This window comes from Pseudopipra pipra, chromosome 23 (genome assembly GCF_036250125.1).
Source record: "Pseudopipra pipra isolate bDixPip1 chromosome 23, bDixPip1.hap1, whole genome shotgun sequence".
Taxonomy (NCBI): Eukaryota; Metazoa; Chordata; class Aves; order Passeriformes; family Pipridae; genus Pseudopipra; species Pseudopipra pipra.
This window is the reverse complement of record NC_087571.1, coordinates 1,440,467-1,465,289: the sequence shown is the minus strand read 5'-3', so window position 1 is coordinate 1,465,289 and position 24,823 is coordinate 1,440,467. Positions and strand designations below refer to the sequence as shown.

The 24,823-nt window shown below is 54.2% G+C and overlaps 1 protein-coding gene and 1 long non-coding RNA gene across 5 annotated transcripts in view; one reads left to right on the top strand and one right to left on the bottom strand.

The window, feature by feature from the left end:
- Nucleotides 1-24,533, bottom strand: part of KIRREL3 (kirre like nephrin family adhesion molecule 3) — a 362,894-nt gene extending 338,361 nt beyond the window's left edge. For all 4 annotated transcript variants that reach the window (XM_064634483.1, XM_064634484.1, XM_064634485.1 and 1 more), the window contains exon 1: nt 24,338-24,533. In XM_064634483.1, the coding sequence (XP_064490553.1) occupies nt 24,338-24,398 (61 nt within the window). In that variant the 5' untranslated portion in view covers nt 24,399-24,533. The remainder of the gene's footprint in view (nt 1-24,337) is intronic.
- On the top strand, nt 4,224-7,424 carry LOC135401856 (uncharacterized). Its single transcript, XR_010424941.1, has 4 exons — nt 4,224-4,371; nt 5,559-5,876; nt 6,276-6,395; nt 7,319-7,424. It is a non-coding gene; the product is annotated as an uncharacterized LOC135401856 (long non-coding RNA).
- Nucleotides 24,534-24,823: the final 290 nt, after the last annotated feature.

Genomic DNA, 24,823 nt, shown 5'->3' with positions numbered 1-24,823 from the left:
CTCCCTGAGTAATTGCATTTTGTCTGCTTATAATCCTCCTGGTGTTTAATTCTCCTTCACCTGTCGTAAACTGGTGAGAGCTGTGGCAGGACGCTGATGGCAGCAGCTTTGCTCCATGCAAATGAAGCAATCTTGTCTTAGAGGGGGCTCAGTACCAAAGAGTCAGACACCAAAAGCCTAAAAGGAAAGTGGACCTGGATCCCAATTGCTCTAAGAGACCCTCAGCCCCTCAGCTCCAAGACAGAGGTGACAGCAACACCCACGGTTTAAACTCCTCACCTCCTTAGGAGCTCTACTCCTGCTGCAGAGCAGCTCTGGAGTATTTTGGCAAATCCCACCTTTGGCAGATTAATGAGCAAACCAGCAGGAGCACAAATCCTTCCTGGCATCCCAGTTTGGGTGGAAGCACCAAGAACTTGCCCGTGACTGCAGAGCCCTCAAAGACTCGGAGCAGGCTGGGCTGGGGGAAGGTGTCCCTGCCCGTGGAAGAGGGGGGAACCAGATGAGCTCTAAGGTCCCTCCCATTCCATCACAAACCATTCTGGAATTCTGGGCTTCTCCAAGGCTGCTGCTGACCAACAGGCTGCACAGGGAGTGGAACATGGATGGGCTGGGATGAGTCTGGCACATACAGATGGATTTTGCTTTCCCAGCCTTATTCAGTGGCACTGCAGCAGCTGGTGTTTATTCTCTATCCCTCACATATTCCTGGGGCTTGGGGAAGCTTCACAAGACTCTCCAAGTACAACAGCTATGAACAGAGTCCCAATCTGGCTTTCCCACAAAACACTTGAGGAGAGGGAAGCAAAGGCAGAGGGTGCACAAGTCAGAGTCCAAGAGCTGACAGGTGAGGAAAACAAGTGGACATACCTGCTGAAAATTGTATTTTATAATCTGTAATGAAGCCTCGAATGAAAATTAAGAAGCACAAAAAAAGCACCTCAGCTCCCAAATGAAAACCAAGCCCCCAGAGTTAGAAGCTGGTGCTGCCGGGGTTCCTCTCCCTGTGACACACTTACATTAAACACAAATAAGTCAGTGAGGAACACAAGACAAAAGAGCCATTTGTCAGGTGACACGAGGGAAGGATGAGGGGATGCTCCAGGAATTTATCAAGGAAATATGTTGAGCTGTGCAACTTTTTTTTTAAGAAAGACACTGAAGAGAACGAGCAGCTTCCCCGTGAACCTGCAACGCTGCTCAATGACATGTAAAGCAGAACTAACCCCCTGAACACCCAGCACTGCCTGGGAGCTGCTCTGCCGTGTCTGCCAAGGCTGGGGGCTGGGGGATCACGGCCAGTGCTCCCGAGCTCCACAGCTCCACTCAGCCTGAAAATGCCTGCAGCCCCCGCGCTGCACAGCCAGGCCCAGAGCTTCCAGAGGCTCTGCTCAGACAAATATCCACCTGCTTTCCTCTGGGGGGGAGAGGGGAATGTTCTCAGAGCCTTTTCAGTGTCGAACAAAGTTTGTTTGAACTAGACTTAACTGCGACAAGAGCAGCATTAAGCCGAACTCGAGCACCTGTGAGAACACTCTGCTTTAAATAGTTCCTCTTCAAGCTTTAACGTCATGTCAGGCTCAAGAAGATTTTATGGGCCACCAAGAGCATCTAAAGCCTTGGCATCCCATTTGCAGCCTGAAGAGCTCTGCAGCAGCAGCACTAGGGGAGGGTTTCTGGGGGTGTGATGCCCCAGGAACGGGGTTGGCAGCACCAGCAGCCCTGTCCCAGCCCCAGACAATGCCCCCATCCTGCAAACCAAGCTGGGAATCACCCCTGCACCACCCTAAACCTGTCATTTTGCAGGTTTCCAGCCATAAGGCCACTTCTAAACTGGCTGCACAGGTGCTCCTGAAGCACATCCCTTGTCAGCAGCCCCCCTGGATGCTGCTCAGACCTGTCACCAGCACTGCCAGGGTCAAAACGCTGCCCTGCCTCGGGCCAGGCAGGCACTTTGCATGCTCAAAATTCATTAAAGTCAAACACTCCTAAGACTTTTTACACATGAAGAAGCAGATGAAGGTGAGACAGAGCAGTTCAGTGCAGCACAGGCAGAGTTTTATTTAATGAAGGTATATTTACTCAGCAGAGCTGAAGGGCTGCTTCTTCACAGCAGGTCAGGGGCTGCTATGCAAATACTAATAAATATTTTGCACTTTTCAAGAATGCTCTACCCAAGTGCTCTGCAAGTGTGAACTGCACTAAACCTCCCAGGATCTGGAAGGAACAAGGGAGAAAACAGGAGCAGACACTTCGTCCAACACAGCAACACAGAAGCCTCTTGGGTGCAAAGCAGAGACACTTGACAGCACCAACAGCTTTCCCAGCTCCCCCTGGAAGTGCTTTTCCATCTCTAACCTCACATTTGTGTGCTTGGCAGCTTTCTAGAAACAGCAGCTCGGTATCGATTCAGAAAACAGAGTCATCTGTGGTTCATTACTCCCAACAGATTTCACAGGGATCCTGATCCTGCCTGATGCCTCAGCTGCTGCTGAGCCAGCTCAGCCTGCACGAGCTGGGGCTGCTATGAGAGAGTAAAGCTTCTCAGGAAACACCTCACACAGGACAAAAGCCACCACAGGGACAAGTTTGTTGAGCCCAGAGGGATTTGTGCCTTAATAAGTGGCTTTCCAGGAGGTCTCCTTGGGCTGGGAAACAGGTGCTGGGGAGCAAAGGCGAGGGGATGAGGATGGCTGGGGCTGCTGGGCCACTCACCAGCTCTGAAACCACCTCAGAACAACTCTGTGGAGAGGAGCAGCTTCTACCCTGCAAGGCACTGGGGGAATAAAGAAATAACCAAGGATGGCTCCAGTCAGATCCTGCAGAAGGACTCAGAAGGCAGCACTGAGGTCTCAGGTTTTCAGAAGACTCCCACCTGGGCAGCTCCAACATGCCATGAGAGATTCCTGGAAGGCTGAAGGAGCAGTTTTCCTCCCTTGCCTCAAAAAGCCTGCAGTTTGCAGCCAGCACCCTCTGCCAGCTGGAGGGTTGGGAGCCATCCCAAGGAAGGTGAGGGAGCCACAGGGGTGATCCCCAGTTGCACTCCAAGCTGGTGCCAGGCAGAGATGGGATCACTGGGATCACAGCATCCCTGCAGGGGAACAGGAGCTCTTCACCTGTGAGACAACAAATTCAGGCTGCTCCCTTCAGCTGAAGCACTTCCAAGTCCAGACAAATATCTACCTGCTTTCCTCTGGAGGGGAGAGGGGAATATTTCCCATTTCCAGAGGGAGAGGTGGGGTTGGAGACACAGACACTGACCATGGAAGATCCAACCTGTGGGAACTGGGATTGGGATCTCGAGCAGCAGCAGGGCCCCGAGCTGCCTGCTGGAGCCAGAACCACTGTGCTTCCAAGGTACCAACTTATTTTGCAATCAATAGCGAGATTTATTGATCCAGGAAGGAAATACAGCCTGAGAGAGCCTGGTCAATAGCAATCCCAATGGGGAAGAAGTTTTAATGGAGACCAGAAAAAATTCCGAGCTGGATTTTGTTCTGGGGCAAAACTCTGCCCAGGCTGCAGCTCAGAGACTCCTCACTGCTCTGCTGCTCTTCCCACTGCCCAGCTCAGATGCCAAGGTCTGGGACAGCACAGAAAAGAGAAACCCCATTAGCTGCTCCCCTGGATCTGTCTGGCCGAGGACAAGCTGCTAATGCTGCCTGCCTTGGAAATCATAGCAAGAAATTCAACCTGCACAGTCAAGGCCAGACCCAGGCGTGTAACTCAGTGATGGCAGGAGTTCAAGCACTTAAAATGTCTTTTGAAACCACAGTAAAATCCTGCTGTCCCATCCCTCTTGGAAATGGACTCCGCTGAATGTCAAGGCCCTGAAAGGCAAGAACACAAAAGCAACAAAAAAAACCCTAAACCAGCTCTGCTTGACAGAGGCCATGAGAGCTGGATGCAGCAATTTCCCTTCATTTGTCAGCAAAATCTCATCAGCTGCATAAAAACACAAGAGGAGGGTCGAGTTCCCAGAAGGGCACCCTCAGTATTGGTGCAGGGGCTGGGGAAAGGCTCCACACCACGGTTCTAAGGGTGAGGAGCTAAAGCCTTAACTCCAGTATTGTGAAAGCAGCAAAATGCCACCTTCAGGGAGGCAGTGAGGATTTCTGGGGTGCTGCAGATCCCCCCCAAGCTGCAGCAGCACCATCCTGCAGTTCCAGGGAATGAAGAACCTCTTGTGCATGTCACAGACAACAACAGCTCTGCCCTGTGTTTACAGGTTACTAAGCAGCCATCACCTAAACCCCCCCTTTATTCCCCTGTCAATACCTGCAAAACAGCTGTAGAAGAACAAACAGCTCTTTGTGGCCCTTTGAAAAGGCTCAGAGAGGCCAACAGTGCCCTGGGATATCTCACACCGAGGTAACCCCAAGGCACGGGGAGCTGCAGAGGGGTGGGAAGAGAGGTTTGGAGAGCAGGGCTTTCCCTGCCGTGGAGCCCAAAGGCTACCAGCACCCAGGGAAGCAACTGGCACAGTCTGACAGCCCTGCAGGAGGATAATTGGGCAGCCAGGGCTGTGCAGATGAACTGAAGTGTTTACTGGTGTTAATATTTAATTGTGTCCCACGAGGAGAGAGGAGCTGGGGGAGCTGAGCCGAGGGTGGAGATCCACGTGTGTGTCAGGGGCTGCCAAGTCAGGCACCTCCAGGAGCCAAAACATCACCTCAGGAGCACTGGTTGGGATGTGCCCATCGAGCTGGGAGCTGCCAGGCTCCCCCTGCTCTGCTCCCTGGCACAGGGAGGAGTGCTCTGCCCCCTGGTTCGGGAGGCACTGCAGATGGAGCAGGGAAAGGCTCATGGTAAAACCCAGCTCCCTGGCACCTGACCTGCCTCACCCAAGCCAGAGGCTCCACCCAGCCTCGTGTGTAAGAAAACTATTGGCATCCACATCCCAACACAGAGACAGCCATGAGACCAGTGACCCGAGGAGGGCCCAGCCCAGGAAAGGAGGTGCAGCAGTGCTCATTTCAGGATGGCTTTGCTCGTGGGGTGTGGGAAGAAGTTGTCCAGGGAGGTGCAATCACCCTCTCTGGAAGGGTTCAAGAGGTGTCTGGGTGTGGCCCTTGGGGATATGAGTTAGGGGTGGTTATGGTGGTGCTGGGGTGATGGTTGGACTGGATCTTGAAGGTCTCTTCCAACCTTGATGATTCTGTGATTCACGAAGAGATGCTTTGTGCTGCCACTCCTCTGTTCAAACACTTGGATGGAGGGACACAAGTCTCCTCCACCCTAAAAACCCCAGCAGTTGACCCACTGCTCTTGTTGACTCTGCTTAAAGCTGTTTGCCTGTTCCCATGAAAGGGCTTTGCCCCACTGTTCCCCTTGGGATGCAGCCTGGGAGAGCACAGTCACCATCAGACACGCTCAGACCTTTCCATTCCTTCCCCAAAGGGTCCCCAAATCAGCCCCAAACAGGTCACCCTGCACCCCCCCACGGCAAAAGCCTGAACCAGCATGTTCCTAAAGCTGCTGGTTGTGTGATATGTCTGCGTTTGGCCAAAGCCAGCACGGAAATTCAAAGGCAGGCTCTGGCTCCATAAATCCCGCAGGGTGAACAGCGCGGGCTCTTTGCTGGATTATCACCGCTGAAAGGAGCTGCAAAGCATCCAACTCCACAAATGAAAGATGTTAATAGAGCGGTCCCAGCGGAGGGAGAGGCTGTAGATTACGTGGAGCTGCTTTCACATCCTGCGAAATGTGCAGATTTAAATAACATTCCCCTCTCACAAGGATAAATCTCAGCGCTCGCCGCAGCCCGGGCCCACGCCAGGCTCCTCCAGAGGGCTCGTGGGAGACATGGCTGATGCACTGAAGACCTGGAATTTGTGTCCCCTGCTTATTGCAGTGGTCCCAAACAGCTCCACTAGGTGAGGCTTCCTGCACAACCTCCCTCCCCGCAGTCCTCTTCAAACACACACGCACAAAAAAAGAGTTAAGACAGATTTTTCTCTCCAACCTCTTAATTAAGCCATTAGTCTCTTCCCCCTTAACCCAGGAATGAGAGGCCTGTCTTCACAGGAGCAAATGATTTCCCCAGAGTAATGAAGATGCATTATCATACAGAAAAAATCATTAGTTGCTATGTCCAGAACAATGCAAGTGCTCGATTACTACACTTCCCAGCGCTCCTGGCGCAAACGTGGAAGAGATGCATCCAAAGGGATGTGCCCAGAGAAACAGCACTTGCTCAGGAGAAGACTTGGACCAGGTAAAAAGGTCCTGCCTGAATTATTTTCCAACCAAGCCTTTGCTCACTTCACCCTCAGGACACCACAACAACAGGCAGCAGATCCCAGGAGGGTTTTCTTCTGCTGCTTTACAACGAAGGACTTGGGAGGCTGAGAAGGGGAGTTTCCCACACCATTGAGAAGGTCTCAAATATCCTGGTAAGGATTCATAAGGAAGCTCTCTAGGACTAGGAAGCACTTCCCATTTTGAGGGAACTGCTGATGAAGGATGATGAGCAGCAGGGGTTTGGTGACCCAGGGAATCCCTGACTCGCCCCATCCTGGAGCTTCCAGAGGGAAACGACCCCACGAGGCTGGAGTTCAACACCAGGGATGACCCAGCTGGGTTTCAAGGCAGCCTGGGTTTGGTCACCTGCCTTGGAAGGGACCCTCAAGGATCAGCAGTCCCACTCCTGGCCCTGCACAGACACCCCAACAACCCCACCCTGTCCCTCAGAGCATTGTCCAAACCCTCCTGGAGCTCTGGCAGCCTTGGGGCTGTGCCCACTGCCCTGGGGAGCCTGGGCAGTGCCAACCAGCCTCTGGGGAAGAACCTTCTCCTAAAACCCAGCCCAGCCCCCCCTGAGCTCCAGGCCAGCTGCAAAATACTATTCACCCACAACTTCTCTAACTCACAATTTCCCCTCTTCCTCGCCCCCAGGATGATTAAGAATAAGATTTAGTCATCTAACGAGGGCCCCATTATTCCTTCACACGTATCATTTCAGAACTTCTCTCACCTACCGAGATACCCATTAAAAAAATGACTCATGAACTCTTCCCCTGTGTCTTTGGCACAATAATTCCAACCCAGATGTGGGTCAACTGATGCTATTCATGAGCTCCCATCAAACCCATTCAGTGGTTCAGACTGAAAGGGGAGGAGTGGGTGTCAAGAGTGAAAGTGTTTTATTTAGACATTTTTCCATCTACATGAAACATTCAGACTTTTTTTCCCCCCCAAGACATCTCTGAAGTTAATTTACTTTAAAAAAGGTTTTTTAAGTCTGAACAAAGAACGTATCGTATCAAATGAAATGTTTCATTTGACCTGAAACAAATATTTTTGGTCTTGTTTTCAGCTAACCCAACACAGCGTTTCATCTGCAGTTTTTCAGTTCTGACAGACAAGGGGAGGAAAAAAAAATCAATTTCAGAGCTCCAAATACAACCCATTCTTTAACAGTTGTCACAGAGACTGTAGCTTATGTTAATATTAAAATACTGCTTTAGCAATTTATGAACATTATCTGGAGAGCGAAGGCACAAATTAGCAGAGATGAAGCAAAGTTACCCGAGCTAATGCAGCCTTGGCATTCATATCTTGCTATTGTTCAGCCCATCTTAAAGAGCTATAGGGTTACCTGATAAAAGGGGCAAAGCTTGATGGTTAACACAGGTTGAGATGATTCCTGGGAATGTTTCCATCCCTTGGTGGGCAAAGCACATCGAATCCTAGCAGGGTTTGCGTTGGAAGGGACCTTAAACCTCATTTTGTTCCACCCCTTCCACTGGACCATGTTGCTCTAAGTCCAGCCTGGCCTTGGACACTTCCAGGGCTGGGGCAGCCACAGCTTCTCTGGGCAACCTGTGCCAGGGCCTCCCCACCCTCACAGGGAAGAATTTCTTCCCAATATCCCATCTAGCCCTGCCCTCTGGCAGTGGGAAGCCATTCCCCCTTGTTCTGTCCCTCCATCCCTTGTCCCCAGTCCCTCTCCAGCTCTCCTGGAACCCCTTTAGGCCCTGGAAGGGGCTCTAAGGTCACCTCAGAGCCTTCTCTCCTCCAGGCTGAACAATCCCAGCTCTCCCAGCCTCTCCTCCCAGCAGAGCTGCTCCAGCCCTCTGATCATCCTGGTGCCTGCTCTGTACTCTCTCCAGCAGCTCCACGTTATTCCTGTGCTGTTCCCCAGGGCTGGAGGCAGCTCTGCAGGGGGGTCTCACCTGAGGGGACAGAGGGGCAGAATCCCCCCCTGCCCTGCTGCCCACGCTGTGGGATCAGCCCAGGGCACACGGACAGGGCATGTCCAGCCTCACCCACCAGCACCCCCAAGTCCTTCTCCCAGAGCTGCTCTCCATCCCTTCATCCCAGCCTGGATCAATCCCAAGGGTTGCCCTGACCCAGGTGCGGCACCTTGTACTTGGTCTTATTAAAATTCCTACAAATCACCCCAAAAGACACCGCACAGTTTTTCAACACCCACAGCCCAGTGAAACCACACAAAAATTGCCTTCCTGGACTCGATTCCCTTCCCAACCCAAACCATTCTATGACTCTCTACGTGAAGAATGTGATGTGCTGACTATTCTGGGGAAGGTGTGAGGCTGGTGTGGCTGCCAGGGGGGTTATAAACCCCCAGGATTGGTGCTGAGCTCCAGGCCAGCAGCACTTTGCAGGTACAGGGTGGGTGAGATCACGGCTTCCTGGGAGCTGCAGACGGTGGTTGCTGCAGTTGAAGGCAAAGCAGCCATCTCTGCCTTCACATGTGACAATTGCCATGCGATTTCTGTCTCATTAAGCTCTGAAATGTAAAACAAATGGGATTTATGTGGCTGCTGCTCGGCACTCGCTCGTGCGGTGTCAAGTCTTGCCTTTAAAGGCTCTTCAGTCTCATCACTGCCTCGTCGCTCCCATTCGGCTCCTGAGCCAGCACAACACCTGGTGGTTCCCTGTTTCAGGCTGGAATTTAGGGAGCAGACAGACATGGGGCAGCTCCAGCGAGCAAACCCTCCTGTTTCCCCCCCTCCCCGAGCTGTGGCACCAACTCACGTGGGTCTCCCTGTGCCTCAGTTCCCTCACCTGCCACTGTCAGACCCACCCAGCTCACCCAGCTCCCAGCCCACCGATCCAGCACGTTGATATGCAGCACTGTGCACGGAATAACGAGCTCTGAAAAGCAGTTATGGGTGAGGCTGGCAGGAGAAAAGCTGCAGGCAGCACTGGGGAGGAATTTTGGAGGGCATGGACTGTCAGTGAAGTGCCACCCCCCAACAAACCAGGAAAAAACTAAAGGCTGGTTACAGAGCATTTGATTCCTGCAATCACTGCCTGAGGTACAGGGAACACTCCCAGCCCAGCAAAGTGTAAACTCATTATTTGGGGTAAAATTAATTAGTGCCACTGGTACACAGGCTGACCAATGCTCAGGACACGAAGATTTACGCCCACACATCTCCAGAGCCACAGTTCTGACCCTTGTCTTCTAATTCCAAAGCCCAGCTGCCCACTGATGCTCCACAGACTGGCAGCACCAACAAGGCTGCTCCTAAATCCAGAGGAGCAACACAACTGGTCACCTGGAGCTAAGTCATAGAAACATGGAATTGTTAAGGTTGGAAAGACCTTTAAGATCAAGTCCAACCATCAAGTCAAGGGGATTCACTTAAACCACATGATTTGGATTACCCATCCCTGGAAGTGTCCAAGGCCAGGTTGGACGGGGCTTGGAGCAACCTGGGCTAGTGGAAGGTGTCCCTGCCCACGGCAGGGGGTGGAACTGGATGAGCTTTAAGGTCCCTTCCAACCCAAACCATTCCATGATTCTGGGATTACTTAGAAAAGTGCCAGAGAGCACCAGCCTCTGCTCCAGGCAGCCCTGCAGCACTGCTGAATTTGGCCAAGAGCTGCTCGGTTTTGGGTACCCAGCTGGTCACCTTGAAACGTGGGACATGTACCCAAAGCATCAGGCAAACCCCTGGTGTTCCCAGGGGCTCCAAGCACCACGAATTAGGTGCCCAGAGGCAGAACATTCCCCGCTGGATCCTCTGCCCGAGGATGCTCAAGGAGCCAGAAGCAGGACAAGGACTCCACTCTGGCTCACCACGGCCCACCCCACTGCCCCGAGGCCACCTTCTCAGCCCACTCAGTATTGTCACCTCGGGCACAAAACACCTCGCAAGCAGCAGAGCGAGGAACCGGCGGCACAAAGCGGCGCGGGAGGGGACGGGTGGTGGAGAGCCTGGAAAACGGGGGACAAACACAGCGGCGAGGAGCAGCTTTCCCTGGGAGGCACAAAGCTGGACATTGTTCTGCAGAGCCCCGCTCTGCAGGCTGAGGCGGGAGCCTCGTACAAAAGCAGGAGCTCCCACTGATGCCATTGTCGGGCTCGGAGAGCGGAGATTTCTCCGGAAGAAAAGCGGCCCCGCGACAATTATTTATCGCCACACAAACATCTTCCTCCTCGGCCTTTGTTGGTGCGACACAGACCACGTGTGTCTCCAGGCGGGGAGAGAAAAGCTACCGACGGGATCAAGGAAGGCTGAGATTAATCTGCTTTAACGCAGATAAAAAAAAACAACTCGAGCAATCGGTTTTAAAATTCATATTAAAGTTGTAAGTCACCTTTGACTATATTAAAATCTAAACTGGAGCATCCAATAAGCCCCAAATAAGCCCCACTGGCAGTCAGAAGAGCTCCCTTATCAAGCTCTAACATCCCCTGTAAAATAATAACTGGAAGCCAGACTGCTCGGAGAGGAACTCGCTCTCCTGGGGCAGCACGATGTGACCCAATTCCTGCTGCCATTTCAGAAGGCCTGCCTTGGCCCGTGTTCAGAGTGGCAGTGGCTGCAGCAGGAGTCGTCTGGGGAGGCAGAGCTGGCACGAAAGGCTCAGCACTGAGCCCTAAGCCGGGTCTATCTGCTGGGACCCAGAGCACAGCGAAGGGTTGCGGTGCTGCCGGTCAGTGAAGCACCTGGGCTGTGGGGTCTTGTTTTCCTCCCCATACTGGCGTAGAGCCTGGGGAACTGGTTTTCTCCCAGCCCTTGGCTTCTCCTCCTCAATATTTCCAAGATCTATTGCTGACTAAGAGAGGCTGGAAGGCTCCCGTTGAGGGAGCACAGGAGCACCAAGGGAAGCTGGATTTGGCAGCGGCGCAGGATTGATGGGCAGCACTGATGCAACAGCCCAAGGTCAGCTGCTGAAAGACACCAGAAATAACGGCCCTGTCACGAAGAGAAGGGTCATGGTCTGCTGAGGAACACGGGGAGCCGTGGCCAGCAGGGCCCAGCCCCCCTGAGCAGCGCTGCAAAGTCAAGGAGAGGACGGGACACGCTCCCGTTGTTGGCTCCCAGACCATGGCACCCATCAGCGAGGGGCTCGTGCTGGGAGTAACCAGCCCTGACACAGCAGTGTTTGCACCTCACTCAGGGGCAAGGCCAGACCCAGGTAACACCAGTATAACCTTAAAGAGGCATCTCTGGTTAGTTAAGATGGGTTGGAACTGTTGGTCTCCACACTGCTGCTCCACAGGGGTTGAGAAGGACTGAGCCAAGGGCTGCTGGAGCAGAGACCACCCCTTTCAACTGCTTGTGCACAGCAGGTCAGTGGGTCTGGGGACAAAAATGAGGGTCCTCGTGCTGCTGGAGAGCTCTGTCCCCACCAGAGCTGCAGGAGCTGCTTTCCAGCACTGCTGCCTGCTTGAGAGGGCTCCAAATAAACAAATAAAGCCAGTGCCTCATTAGCATGCAAATCTATTCAAGCCCCCATTTCAATCTGAATTCTGTGCATACGATCAGAGTGCAAAATGCAAATTATACAAACGCACCCATAGGAAGAAAGAGGCAGGAACTCTGCACAAAGGGATTAGGGCCAGGCTACTTCTCTCAGAAGGCTGCAGGGCCTGGGGGGCTCCTGGCAGGGAGGGTCCTGGAATGGCCACCAGTGCCACTGCCCTGAGCTGTGCTCCAAAGTGCTTTGGAAAACACTGTGACTCTGGCTCTGGAGTGACAACTTGTTTGGAACAGGGAGGGAAGAACAAGGAGGCAGGAGGGGAGGGTGGACAAACAGAGACCAAGAGGCAAGGAGGGGTGCTGAAGTCTCAGCAGTCACAGACAAGGCTCTCCCCAAGGGATCAGCACTAATTCAGACTGGCTTGAGGGGGCAAATATGCCTCATTCTCCTCCAGCAGCCCCCAAAAAGGCAGCATTAGCTGGTGTCTCATCAGCACTGAGCAGTTCACCTACCAAGCCAGGGACATGGGCCTGCTCAGGGCAGCAAGGTGGGTCTGGAGCACCAGAGACCATCAGGAAGAGGGTCACCACCACTGTCCAGCCCCTCATCTCAGTGACAAGGGAGGTGATGCTTCCCCAGCCTTGAAAGGCTTCACCTCTCCTTCCATGGAGATTTGGCTGGGAAAGGTCTGCAAGGTACGGGAGGAAAGACAAAAGCCCAGCTTGGAAGGTCTCCTGCAGCCCCAGACCAGCTGAAGGGACCCCAGTGCTCCTGATTTTGGCTAAGTAAGGCTCTGAGCTCTGCTCCAGCACAAGCCCCAGGTCCTGTCTCCAGGCTGGCAGGCCCAGCAGCCCCATGGCACGGGAGATGCTGCTCCCACAGGACCCAGAGCCCGGGCAGGGCAGGGGGGGCTGTGTGTGCCTGCTGCTCCCTCCTACCTGTGAGAAATCCTCAACCCACCATTATCGTATTACATTTTCATTTTAAAGTAAATATCTGTTTTCAATTAGTACTCACTGTGAGGGGGCATGCATCACTGAGAACACTTATTTCTCTTCCTTTCATTATTAGATTAGAACTCGCTCAGGTTTAACTCCATTTACCGGCGGCACACACCGAGCTGCTCTGCAGACACTAATCCACCTCCCACCTCCACCCCCTAAAAGGTCCCAGCCCCAGCTCCAAATCAAGCTGTGACATGAGCCTGCTGCAGCTCTGCCCAACCTCCCAGAGCCCACCCATCTATTCCCTGCAGGTCCTTCCTCCAGGCTGTTAAATTCCCACTGTTTTTCCCTCGTGGCACAAAAATCTGACCCCCTTGTCACAATGCCTGTGTAGAAACCCACCTGGACTTCCCCAGGGTTACATAAAGGGAATGAAACATGGAGCAGAGAGTTGCCCAAAACCTTACAAATAAAACCAAAAGCATGGAGGATCAACCACAGATGGTGTTCCACCTGCTCATTCCTTCATGGGTAAGAACATCACCATTCTTCCCAAGTCTCCCAACCTCCTCATCTCCCTCCCAGTCAGGAAAGCCCTTCCTCCCAGTGAGATCACCCCAAGCACACCCTGGCCCTGCCTGCTCAGCCCTCTGCTCAGCACTCAGAGCATAATGGTACCGTTATCCTTTGCTCATTATGCCTGGTTTTTATTAGCAGGCCTCATTAAGTTAAGAAGCCTCTGTAATTTAACTGCAGCCCTCGGTCTCCGCACGGGGGCTCCAGCTGGGCCTGTCGTCAATCACTTTATTAAAAACACAGGACAGAAATTGCCATTACACCCGTTACTGCCCATCAATCTCTTCAATTGCCTCTTAGGTCCTTTCTTTACCTGCTCAATGCACCAGTGCCAGATGGATATCAGTGGCACCCTTAAAGTCTTCCCATAGTTTCCAGCAATTATGAGCTGATTTTAAGGTGCTTTCAGAGAGGAGCAAGTGAGGCAGTTGCTGGCACTCCATGTCCTCACGGTGCTCAGGAAACAGGTAATAAAAACATGCAACCAGACCGAGAGAAATAAACTGTGTTAGACAATAAAAGGTAATTTTATCAAACCTAACACAAGGTGCTTTACAGACACACAGATCAGCTTAACACTGGTTTAGAATTAAATATACTGTGACAAATTGGCACGTTGTGAGAGCCACCACGGCGAGGCCAAAGGCAAGAAGAGACCTGCAACCCATTTCCAAACCCCAAAGAACCAGCAGTCCACAGTCCAGTGGTTTCTACAGCAGCTTCCCAGCATCCCTTCATCCCCCCCAGTGACCTCGCCATCCCTGGGGCACAGAAAACCCTTCCTGAGCTCCAGGTTCACATTTCAGATATCAAAACACAGGATTTTTGGCAGGTCCACTTCAAAGCCTTCAATCCATAATTCTTGGATGCTTCCTGCTTTTCAACAAGTTTCAAAAGTTCAACTTTTCTTCCTGATTTTGAACCAGATGCTCCCTCTGGGACAACAACTCGGATCTGCTCAAGTCAGCAGCAACTTGCATGGGTTAAGAGCACTACACAGACCTCTGCTGTGCTTGGGAGAAAGCCAAAGCATGGGGAGAAACCTGCCTGCTGCAGGGAAAACTCAGCCTGCTGGGGGAAAGGTTTGCTACAGCCCTAAAGACGTGGGCAAGGGACACGTGGCAATTGCACAGGTCCTTTTTGTGAGGTATTTATTGCACCCTTATCCCCTCTCCTCCCCACCATCCCCTGCTCATCCCCAGGGAAAACCAGCCTTCCCTGGTTAGCACTTCCCCTCCTGGTTTGCTTCATCACAGAAAGGGTGGGAAAAGGCAATTCTGGGAGCTCACAGGTAGCACAGGAACTGCCCAGGTGTCACAGACACCACCTGGAGCAGTCAGCACTGCTGGGGGAGAGGTGCCCGCTCTTAAAAAGCCAAGGCATCCTTAGGAGGAGGTGGGCATGGAATGGAGGGGGGCAGTCCAGGCCTCTCCAGCCAGCCCACGTGATGCAAGAGGGCTCTGAAGATTTCCAAGGGCGTCGTGTTCCCCAGTTTATCACAAGTGTCCATCTTAAACCAATATTATCATTTTAAGCGTGACAGGAGCAAGAGGGATGTTCAGAAAGCACTGCTGCTGCAGGAGATAGACACTCACAGGGGACACAGAGGAAAAGAGACCCCTCAGACTCACAGTCCTGACACACCCCCAGCCCAGGGCCTGTCTGACAGCAGGGACAGTCACACTGCTCTGGCCTTGACAGCAAAAGGCACTTCTGCTCTGCCAGAGGTTCCTCCTGCTGCCCTTTCCAAGCACATCTCCACCTGAGTGGTGCCAAATCCCAACACTGCCATGCCAGGGAAGGGGGATGGACATTTCCAAGGGGTAGCAGGTGACAGAGCAAGCCATCAGCTCTCAAAGAGCTTCCTACAGTCACTGTCAGCCCAAACACAGCCCAGGGGAGGGGGAAGAGCAGCCACGAGGGATGATGCCCACCCCAACCACGGGCACAAAGCCTGCACCACCAAGTAGAAGAGCTCAGAAGATCTTCCACCTGGCCAAAGCAAGAGCAGATCACCACAGCCAGGATGTGGGGCTGGACTGGGACAACTTCAGGCATGCAGAGACCAAGCTGGACCACAGAGGTTGTCTAAGCTGCACCTCAGAGCTGGGTTTAGGCACATAAAGCCTACAGGGCTGAAGATGTTTCCCCTGGTCTCTGGTGGGGAGCTCCTGAGCAGGGAATACCAGCAGGGTTGTCTCCCAGGTACAGAAAGACAACACCTGTCTTGATGTTCCCTGGCAATTCCCATTATTATAAGGGCAAATAAAGGAAATCACAAGGAATCTCTCATCAGCCAGTGAGTCAAGCTCCAGCTTAGACAGAAGGAGTTAATTTACAGCCACTCAAAGCTTTGATATCTTAAACCTCTTCGGTGTCTGGACAAGATGAGGAATAAGCACAGACAGCGTCAGACTCTGTGATGGGGAGGACAAAACACTGCAAACAGCTGTGCCTAATTTTAGCATCTGTTGGTTCTGTTTCTTCAGCACTTGTGGCTGGGGGGAGGTGGGGGCTGGCCCTGTCACTCCCAGCTTAATAAAGCCAGAGGGGAAAGAGAGGAGTGTTAAATCACACTCCGGGGATTTGCCCGTGGGATAGAGTGGGAAACAACCAGACAAGGCACCACTGACCAGGAATGGCAGCATTCCCTGCTGCAGGTTATCCCACACCCTGCAAGGATGCACAGGGGGCTCCCCAGCTCCGTGAGCTCCTTAGGTGTGTTTGTCCATGAGGGGACACAAAGCAGTGGGGCAGACACTGCCCTACATCCCCCTCCCACACCCTCCCTGCTCCCTGAGCCCATGGCATTCACACCACCCTGTGCTGAATCTTCCCGGAGATGTGTCCAAGCAGGCCATGGGTGCCCACTGCTCCTCAGGAGAAGGGTGGCAGCTCCGGGGGCTCCCAACTCTTCCCCCTAGGCCAGCACTCGAGCAGCACAGCCGAGGGAAGGGCCTCGGGGCTGAATCCCACAGCCCGGGCTGGGTGCCCCCAGGCTCCCCGGAGCCCAGCGGGTCACCTTGGCCCTCCCCAGGAGCGCGGCACCGGCAGGTGGGAGCAGAGCTCGGCTCCATGCGAGCGCTGCTGCTGCCACCGCCAGGCTGAACGGGAAAAGTGAGGAGGGAACCTGCGCTGGCTCTGCCAGGTGACCCGCCTTGGATCCCAAACACTCGGGGATTCCTTCCCCCGCACGCCCCCGGCGCTCTGCTCCCCGGGGCTGAGTTATTGGGACACCCCCCGTGCCCTCGAGCTGCCCGACGAGCTGGACTCCTTGGGAAAGCTCTGCCTGCTCCCCGGGGCTGCCGGGATGTGACTGGGATGCTCTGCTCAAGTCACCTGGAACAGCAACGGCCAGGCTTTAAAACCCACACTCTGCAGGGCCCCGAGCCCACGCAGAGCCGAGGCAGCCACAGACACCAGAGGAGCTGATAAGGCTCATCTGCCTGCTAACGATTCTGTCTCCTGTCATTCTTGTGCAGCTGGGGACAAGTGGCTGCAGTCAGCGACTTGCCAGCTGGGGGGAAAGCAGCAGTTTTGCATCGTCGGGAATGGAAACACGTCCAGCTCCCCAGATTTTCTCTCCTTTCTGGCAGAACTTGTCATGGGCTGACCAACACAGCACCAAGTGACACCTCGGGGTGACAGGTGAAGATGCAAAGCGAAGGGTGGTAAAGAGAAGGGTTTTCCTGCAGACACAGCTTGAGAGGAGGATTCCAGCTCCGCTGCCTCAGCAACACCTCGGTGTGCTGCTGGGTTTAAATCCCTCTGTGGGAGCCAGAGGCTTCTCTGTTGGGCAGAGAGAAGCTCTCCCCCATACACCTGAAGGCAGAGCAGCCAGAGGTGACCATCTCCATCACCTTCAGGGCCATGAGCTTTGCCAGCATGGACCAGCATCACTCCCTGAGGGTGGGAGGCATCTCTGGCTTTGGGAAGCCTTGAGCTGCAGGTGAGCTTGGGCTCACAGACAGCTCTGGAAGCACAACCTGCTCCTCCCCACAGGGCAGGGACAGCTGAGCCTCACTCTTGGCCTCACCACCTGCAGCCAAGCAGCTCCCAGTTTGCACTGGAAAAGGCAGGGGCAGAACCATCAGAGCATGGGTGGCCTGGGAAGATCTGCAGGAAGGTGCTGCTCATCCTGAGCCAGCAACTTCACCAGCTCAAGCCAACATTGGCTGAGTCAAGTCTTCATCTTTGGGTTGCAGCCAGTGCCAGAGAAAGAGCAGCCCTGTTATTCCAGAGGGAAGCTCCATGTATCCCTTTGCACCTCACACCATAGAATCAGAATGCTTTGGGTTGGAAGGGGCCTTAAAAATCACCCTGCTGCCAGGGGCAGGGTTGTTGCTCACTGGTCAGGTTGCTCAGGGCCCCATCCAACCTGGCCTTGGACACTTGCAGGGATGGGGCAGCCACAGCTCCTCTGGGCAGCCTGTGCCAGGGCCTCCCCACCCTCACAGCCAGGAATTTCCTCCCAGCCTCAGCTACCTCACACACCTTACAGGTGCTTCTGCACCCCCGTCTCAACATCCCCTCCATCCAAAGCAGCTCCTTCCATCCCACTTTTTTCCACAGAGACTCACAAAATCCCTGCTGTTGTTCCTGCAGCACTGGCCATTATGCAAGTTAGGCTGTCTTAACTTGCTGCTGAGCATACAAGTGGGGCTGACATTTATTTAATCCTCACAGTAATGTTGACTGTGTACTTACTGAAACACCTCATGCTTATGGAAGACATTTGTTTCCAAGCAGCTTATGCTAAATTGCAGTGATATAAAGGAAACACTTATCCAATATTGACATTCCCTGACTGGCAGCATACTGCTGGAATACTCATTTCTGCTGGGGGTGGGAGGGGGATGGGACAACGGCGACCTGAGGAGGATTCAGGCCCTCCATGTCTGATCTTTTAACAAGTCAGGCAATTTTAAGTTTTAAGGAGTGAATATCTGCCCAAAATGCAAGGTAGGACGCCAAACCCAGTGGCTTCTCCCACTCACGCCCTGCTAATATTGGCCCCACAGCACAAAGCTTTGATCCTTCATCCGTGAGGAAGCTGGAGAAAGTTCATCCCTTGCACCATCGGGGCGTATTTCATCTGGAGTCAGCGAGGTTCCTCCTGCCTGCAGCACGTCCTGCTGGGCAGGGAGCTCCTGAGAAAAACCACATCACTGAACATTTGCTGTGTTTCTATTGCCCTCCCACGAAATTGGGGTTGCTCACCCCGAATGCTCCTGAAACATTCAGCCTTGAGGTGCTGCAGCCTCCGAGCAGAGCCCGGCCCAGCCAGGCAGGGTGTTCCCCACGAGCCTTGGCCACGATTGGAAGTGACAGCAACAGACCCAGGAACATAAATCCACCAGCTCTTAAGAGGTGAATCAGCCACCACATGACCACATACATGGGAGACCTGCGCAGCAATTCCGCCCAACACAAAGTAATTGGGAACAAAAGAAAGCATCTATTATCCCAGATGAAACTCTGCATCAATGGTTAATGAGCAGCAGTTATGGCAAAGCCCTCAAAACCCAATTACATCCTGCTCCACCCTGAAACGCAGCAGACCCAAGGCTGGCTGTAGCTTTTGTTTCGAGTGGGGGCGTTGAATGAACACATTAAGACAAGATCTTATCCCCAAGTTAGCATCTGAATTTAACAATGCGAGTGTTCCACCTCCTACTCCTCCAGCATGTGACACCGAGCGAGGCAGGACGCCCAGAGCCCATCGCTCACAGCACTAAAAGCACATTTAGATTTTAAGCTGTTTAATGCAACTCGGTAAAAGGAAGAGCCATGTAACAGCCAAGTGACCTCCAGCTCCTTCTGCTCCACTTTGGAGGCTGCTGCTGCCACCAGGGAAAGGCAAACACTCGAGCGTGGGTCTTGCCAGCCAGGCAGTGAATAAACAGGCTGGGCGATGCTCAAAGGGCACATTGAACCAGGACATCTGTTAGGCCACCGTTTCCAAGGCCAAACCCCAGCGTTTGCTCTGTCCTACCACAAGGCACGATTCAGAAATGGGTATTTTCCTTTTCCCCCTTCTGGCAGTCTGGCCTGCAGACGTGCCCTGAGGTGCAGGAAGGGGAAAAGGAAACCCAGGAGTTTTGAGAAGCATCAGGACCCTTCTACTCAAAGACTAGCACAGGGTTTCAACTTCATTTCTTCCCAGCCAAGAAATCCCACACATTTACTGGTACCTTTGATTCCCACAGCCCTGCAAGGGCTGGGACAGGAGCCAGCCCTGAAGGCAGGGCTGAGACCCCTGAAACACTCACAGCTCCAGCAAACGCCTTAAATCTCAGCAAGGAAGAGACTGATTTACAACCAATTTGTTTCACTGCCTATTGATTTATAAAATAAGCTTGTACACGGTCACTGTGGCTCTGCTGCTCTCTTTGGCCAGAAGTAGCTCTCAATGCAGTCAAAGGAAAGACTTGTATTGTTCCTGAACAGAAGATAAATTAGGACCTTCAGCAATTGTTGGTATAAACTTGCTGGTCTTTAAAATAAATAAATAAATAAATAAGAGCTGTTTAATCCTGCTGGAAGGATCCTGGAAGTGATGCAAAGCCAATTCTCCAGCAGCATTTCCATAAAGCCCCTCCACCCAGCATGCTGAGGAGCTGAGAGTGCTGCACAAACTTGCAAAGCTGATCATTAAATCAGAGGTTTGAAGCAGCCACACTCTCCATCACACACTGCTCACAGGAAAACAGTTTGTTCAAAGCCCTTGATCCTCAGCCAGCTCACAACCTGAGGGGCACATTGGCCTCTCCCCCCTTTATTTACAGCTACAAAAGAAAGAAGAGCAGGGAGCTGTTTTATCCTAACATTTGCAGTCCAGCTACAGAGAGGCCGGGAGCTGGTGGCACGTGGTGCTGGGAACCTGGCAGGGATTTCTGGGCACGTTTCTACTCCAGTTGGTGTCCCCTAAAACCACAGGAAAGCACAAAGCAGTCGACATCTGCCCGAGATGTGCTGTGCATAAACTGCCCGGGCACCTCTGCCCGCCCTTGGACGGGGGGGAGGCTGCTGGGGGTGCAGGAGGAACAGCTGCCCTGCCCTCCTCCCTCTGGCAAAGGGCACCTGGACAGGCCCCCAGCTCCTCCCTCTTGTTCTTTTCTAAGAACTGAAACCTTGCAAGAAACGTGGTTTGGGCAAAGTCACCTGTGGCTCTCGCTGCAGGAGGCACAGATGGGAGATGGGGAAGCAAGAGGAACCTAAATTGTGTTAAAACAGGCCTTGGAGGAGGCAATCCTGCTCTGTTCCTCTGGGATAGCACACACTGCACAACACCAGCTCTAACTTGAGGCTCATTTGAGTTTCCCTCCCGTGCAGCCCAGCTGTGAACACACTGCCCCTGCCAAACCTGCACCAGCCCACAGAGCACCTCCCCAAACCATTGCTGTCTTCATTCGACCATTTTCAGTTTACAGAATCATAGAATATCATGATTTGCAATGTCCTAGGCTCCAAGAGCTCTTCCTTGGTTAATTTTTAAAGCCCATTGGTGCTTTCACTCCTTGTGCTTCCCAAACAGCTCCCCAGCACTGACACTCTCCTGGGTTTAGGAACCAGCTGTTCCTAAAACACCCTTCCCTTGCAAAGGTGCTCTTCTCTCTACATGGCAGGAGGAATTCACTTGGAAGAGGGATCACAGCCACAGATTTCCAGGCTTCTCATTAACAGGCTGGTGGTTGTCAGACACAGAGATCCCCAAGTGCCCCTTGCAGCCACCAGCCCTTGTGCTCACACCCCCAGCACCCCACAATCTCACAGTTTTGCTCCCTGTCACCCATTAACATCCCCCAGGATGTGAAAATCCTCTTCTCCTGGTCATAACCAGTGTTGGTGGGTGGAACTGGGCTGGTTTCCCTCATGGGAATAATATCACCCTTCTCCACCTGGGGGCTGAGGACAAGCCAGTGGGAAGTTGAGCCACTGCTGCTAATAACGGGCCCCTCTGACAGAAGATTGCAGAGCATTTGCTTCCAGGGAGGAACCAAGTGAACTGTGAAGGAGAAAAACATACCCTGCAACACCCAGAGAACTCGGTATTCATCACCCTGAGGGAAAGCAAACATGCCTTTGGAAAGAGAGCCCCAGACAGGCAGAAATCTTCCCATCCAAGGTAAATTTCAGATCGTGCCAAATCCACCTAGGTTGGTACAGCACAGGCCAGCCAGAGGAGGAGGTGGCTGTAGGTGCACCTTCAGTGGTGCTGCTCCCCACAGCCCCCCTCCCACAGCTGGGACACCTTCCCCAGTGGCTCCCAGCCTCCCCCAGTTCGGCTGGCACTGGAGCAGAGGAGAGGAGGGTGAGCTTTTCAGCAGGCAGAAGCAAAGGCAGCCGCTTTCATGGCAGCATCAACTGCTTCCCACCGAGGGGCACCCACACCTTGTCTCTGCAGGAGGCAAATTGTGCTGTGATTTCCTCCCCCCTTCCCCCAGCGCTTGGTCCGGCAGCTCCCGGGAGGTGGAAGAGGGAGCAGCACCAGGGAAAAGCAACCCTGAAACACTGACCTCGTGACTGCCACAAAGAGAAAGCTCTTACAGGCTCTTGCAGACCATTTGTGAGGCAGAGAGACAAGAGATGCTCAAGGGAAGGCAATTTGTTCTCTCGGGAAGGGCTGTGGGAGGAATCCTCCTCCAGGCTGAGCCTGTGTGTGCCCAGGTACAGCTCAGCCCCAAACAGGAGCAACAAGCAGCTTCCTCCTCCTGCAAGCTCCACTGGGAGCCCAAGTTCCAGGCTTCGTGGTTTGCAGGAACAGCAGGACATCAGGATGCCCAGGGAGTACAAACCCAAGGGCACAGGTGTACACATCCAGTGATGGAAAATGCCCTTTTGCTGAGCCTTTGGATAAGGAGGGTTTTTTTAAAAAAAGTGTCCAGCCCGCAGATCCCGAGCTGGGTTTTCAGCAGAGGTGATCCTCTCATCTCTGCTGCCTTTGGCTCGGGGGAGTTTAATTATGGCAAACCCCTTCAAGCCACTTTGGCAAGAAAACACAGCCCTGCCTGCTCCCTGCCCACAAACGGGAGCCACCGAATCTCCTGTGGGGCAGAGCCCAGTGACTTTAGTTGTTCCTCGAAGTGAGTTTTGGCCCACCAGCTGACTCCAGGGCAAGGCATGACTGCCCTCTGCGTGCACACACAGCATCCCCTCCCCACAGCCTTGGGGACACCTTTGCACATGGACACCAATGCCACCACCTCTGGCCGCCCCCCCCCCACCACAGCGGCTGCTCCAGGGGAGGCAAACACAACACATGCTGGAAAATCGGCTCCAGCACCTACAGCCAGGCCTTTCCTCCCCCAGAGCACCGTGTGGCTGAAGGAATCCTTTGCATTAAATCCTGTTAGGGATCCTTCGCACGATTTCACCCCAAGGGGAAAAGCCCCGACGCTGCCGGCAGCCCCTTTCTTATGCACCGAGAGCAGCAACTCCGTAGAAATGCACTTGGCTCGTTCTATGGGAGGAAAGAGCCGAGCAAACGCTCTGCAAGGCGCTGTCTGTGCCTCGGAACCCGGCATGAATAAGCAAGGTACCAGCTGCACACTCCTGAGCGTGCAGGCAGCAGACACAGCAGCCCAGGAGCCACCGCGGCTCCCGGAGCCCAGCGCTGCTAAAAAGTGAATTGGCCCTTCTTAAAATAATGGCTGCGAGAGGGGAGGGAAACCAAACAGATCCCTGCTGCAACCCAGACACAAACTTCTCGGCTAGGAAAATGCCATTTGACCCGGTGTGCGGGAGCAGGAGGGGGGTGAAGGCCGGGATCAGCTCCCAGACGCGGCTCCCCCCGGCTCCGCCGCTGCTCTGCTCTACCAGGGACGGCTCGAGTTTGTTCAGCCAGAAACCTCTCGGAGGACACAGAGGGTTTCTTTTGTGCAGCAGCGAAGGCGAATGCAAACACAGCTTTCTCCCTGAAGGAATATTAGCACAAGCAGAGAGCGAAGGGAAGAGAGAAGGGGAAGGGAGGACGGCGTGGGAGCCCAGCATCACATCCGAGCCTGGGAAAAGAAGAGGGAAGGACAAGCAGAAGCGCAGCCACCTCCAAACACGGCGTCCCTGCTCGGGGAATAGGGCGAAACACAGCGTATGGTGGGGGATGTTCAGCAATAATGTCTGGCTGAGCAAAAAACCAGCTGCCCGTGGAGAAGCACTACTCTCTCCAAAAGTTTTATCCTTCATTTAATCAACAGATGGACTGGCTGCGTGGGTTTGGGGTTTTTTTATCCCTTTTTTTTTTTTTTTTTTTTAAGCATCCCCAAGCCGTACCCTCACAAAAGCCAGCGTGGGGACCACGGCGCCGTGACACAGATGGTGTTTGACACCGGCGCTGGGAAGGGATGAGCAGCAGAGGGGCGAAGCCGGGGTCTGGCTGCAGCTCAGCGTCCTCCACAGGTGACAGCCAGCCCAGGGAGCGGGAACACGGCAGCGCGTCAAACCCGGCTTCCCCGAGCACACCCCCTCCCCAAATCCACCTTTATGCGTTATTTTTCGGGGGGAATCGAGCAGGTAGTAAAGTTGCAGGGCGAATCCCTGCGCATTCCCACGCTCCTGCCTCCCTCCCGTGCGCCGGGGAGGTGGGACCCGGCCGTGCCACCCCCGCGGGGTGCCCACCTGCCCCGGGCTGGCTGCATCGGCAGCAACTCTTCTTCCCCTCACCTCCCCAGGAGCAGATCGCTCCCCACCCCGGCTGCACAACCGCAGGCTCCCGTGCCCGGGCTGGAGCCGCTGCCGCCGGTCCGAGCGGCTCCTCCGCTGCCGCCGACACGGAGCATCCATCGCCCCCCGCACCGGGGGAAGCACCGGGGGGCGAGGGGGCGTCTGGGGGGGCCGTTGCTCAGCACAGCCGTGTTTACACGCCAACACCACCTCATTACCGGAGCCGAAGCAGCAGCGCGCATTTGCATGCTAAAGATTTTGCCTTTTTTTTTTTTTTTTTTTTTTTTGAGAAAAAAAGGTAAAGCCGCCTCGCCCGGAGATGCACGAAAAACTCTGCAATCCTCCCCGTCTGCCCCCACCCGCCTCCCCTCGCCAAAACCACGCGCGGCCCCCGCACCCCACCACGACCCCCCGACCCGGGGGGACCCCCGGGCTCCCGTCGGAAACTCCGGCGCGGCGCCGGCTCCTACCGTGGCTGAGCAGGAAGCAGGCGAGGAGGAGGAGGAGGAGGTCTGCCTGGAAAGCGCTCATTCCTCAGGGTGGGCTCGGCGCCGGGGGTCGGGGGGCTCCGCTGCCGCTGCCGGCGGGGGCTTCAGGCCGCCGCCCGCCGGCTCCGCTCGCCCGGCTCCGGCTCCATCGCCGCCCCCCAGCTCCTCCCTCCCTCCCCCGGCAGCGCTGCCTTCACTGGCGGAGCCTCGGCGGCGCAGCCCGGCTTTTGGAGAGCGGGGGGGGAAAGGGGAGGGAGGGAAAGTGCCGGGGAAGGGGGAGTAACTTGCGCGCAGCCGGGGGACGGCGATGGCTCAGCCCGCGGGGTGGGGGAGGATTTGTACAACCCCCCCTTCCCGACCCCCCCAAAGGTTGGTGCGCGGCCAGAGGGGGTGGAGGGGGTCAAGGTGGGATGGGGGGTCGGAGCTGCTCCTGCCTCGGTTGCAGGGAAGGAAGGGATGCTTCCCCTT